Below are 1732 nucleotides of genomic sequence, written 5' to 3' on the forward strand. Positions count from 1 at the left end.
CCGAATAATAGATGAGTCGGCTTAATGACAACCAATTCATTTATCAAGAAAAACACCAGACAATATCTGGATCCAGCTTCTTCACTGTGAGGGTTCCTACTTTTTCCTGTTTCATATCATCACCAACCAACCCCCCCAGAGTAAGCCGACTCCTCTGCAGCTCCAGAAAAAGTCCACCACTTAAAGCTTCTCCAGAGCAACTTAAGACGAAGGAGTCAATCAAGCTGTCCAAACATTAACGACGGCCCGAGAGGAGCTGAGCCGGCCGCCTCCTCCCAGCCCTCTGGTGAACCACCTGGCCCGGCTGCAGCCCGACACTGACCACGCAGCCTCAACAGATCGGCCAGTAAAGCAGACGGAGGAGCGGCCTGAGGAGGACCATCTGGAGGCTCAGGCTTGAAGTCAGAGGTCCTTCAGGTGTCTGTCAGCTGTTCGACAGGCCTGATAAATACACAGCCTGGCAGCCGGAGGGCCTCTCACTGACAGAGCCATGTTGCCTTCGATGACCTGTCTGTAATTCATCCAAACGCTTGCCAGGAGGCCATTTTGCATTTGAACCCTGATCAGCGGACATGAACAGCAGTGATGAGAATAATAACTGTAGGACTAATGTTTGTTTTATATTCATCTGACAGTTATTGTCTTGATTCATGAATTGATCACACAGAATGTCAGAGTCCAACATGATGAGTCGAATGTCCTGTTGTGTTTCCACCAACAATCATATCAAAACAGACAAAAGCAGGACCCCCACATTCACTGGATAATCATTGAGCTTTAATAACTGTTAATAATAGCACAGGGAGGCTCGTCCATGCGAACAGCTGGAAGGATAACTTTCTTAATCAGTCTATATATAACTGAACAAGACCAGGATCAATGTCAGACCACTTAGCTCTAAGTACAGTGAGTCTGACCTCTGTAGTCCAGGTCCCGTGGTTCAGTTACAAACTCAGTGTTCATTCTAGAAAGAACCGTCCTCTGGCTAGTTCATCTCCGGTGGAGATCCGAGCTAAACAAACAAGCCAAACCTGTAGTTTAGAATGTGTGCGTGATGGATGCGGGTGTGATGTGGACATGAGAACATGTTATCAGTCGGGCCCCCGCGTTGAGATAAAAGCCATTTATTCTCGATAACAGCCATTAATCTGCTTAACAACGAGCTAGCTTGGGCGACCATGTTTTGTAAACGCTGGGCTGTCCTGCCAGCGGCTAGGCTAACAACAACTAGCTTGGCAATGACACAGTGGAATCCTGTCGAGAATGTAAACAAAATCGGCCCTTGAGTCGAGCACCACGTCCTCAGAGCTGCTAGCTTAGCTCTGTTAGCTACCGGAGCGCATGGTCGTAAGGCAGGACGCTAAAGACACGAAATAACCAACAGAAGGAATTCGTTTATATAAGTGGACAGTTCGTGTACGGTCGGAAGATGAATGAAGGAGGACATTGAGTGCAGGCTGAATACATCTCTCCGCCTTCACGCTCACCTCAAACTGCCAGTGGGCCGCTTGTAGGAGCTGCTTCGCCTGGTCGGCGGCGCAGCCAGCCGTCAAAACAAACTGGTTGATCATGACTTGATGTCTGAGTTCGTCCATATTCACCGACATGGCCACTTTCCACGCAACGCGCAGTTGTTTTAAAGTCGAAAACAAAAGAAAGAAATGAAATCTTCACTTGGATCGACACCTCTGGACCTTCAAACCCTGTCCTCCCTGCCCGTCTCCCACCGCCG

General features: G+C 48.7%; 1 protein-coding gene across 1 annotated transcript in view; it reads right to left on the reverse strand.

Annotated features, from left to right (window-relative positions):
- The window catches only part of ubald2 (UBA-like domain containing 2), a 6696-nt gene extending 4964 nt beyond the window's left edge, over positions 1–1732 (reverse strand). The window contains exon 1 of the mRNA XM_070923898.1: positions 1488–1732. Within this exon, the coding sequence (XP_070779999.1) occupies positions 1488–1607 (120 nt within the window). The 5' untranslated portion in view covers positions 1608–1732. The remainder of the gene's footprint in view (positions 1–1487) is intronic.

This window comes from Enoplosus armatus, chromosome 17 (genome assembly GCF_043641665.1).
Source record: "Enoplosus armatus isolate fEnoArm2 chromosome 17, fEnoArm2.hap1, whole genome shotgun sequence".
NCBI lineage: Eukaryota > Metazoa > Chordata > Actinopteri > Centrarchiformes > Enoplosidae > Enoplosus > Enoplosus armatus.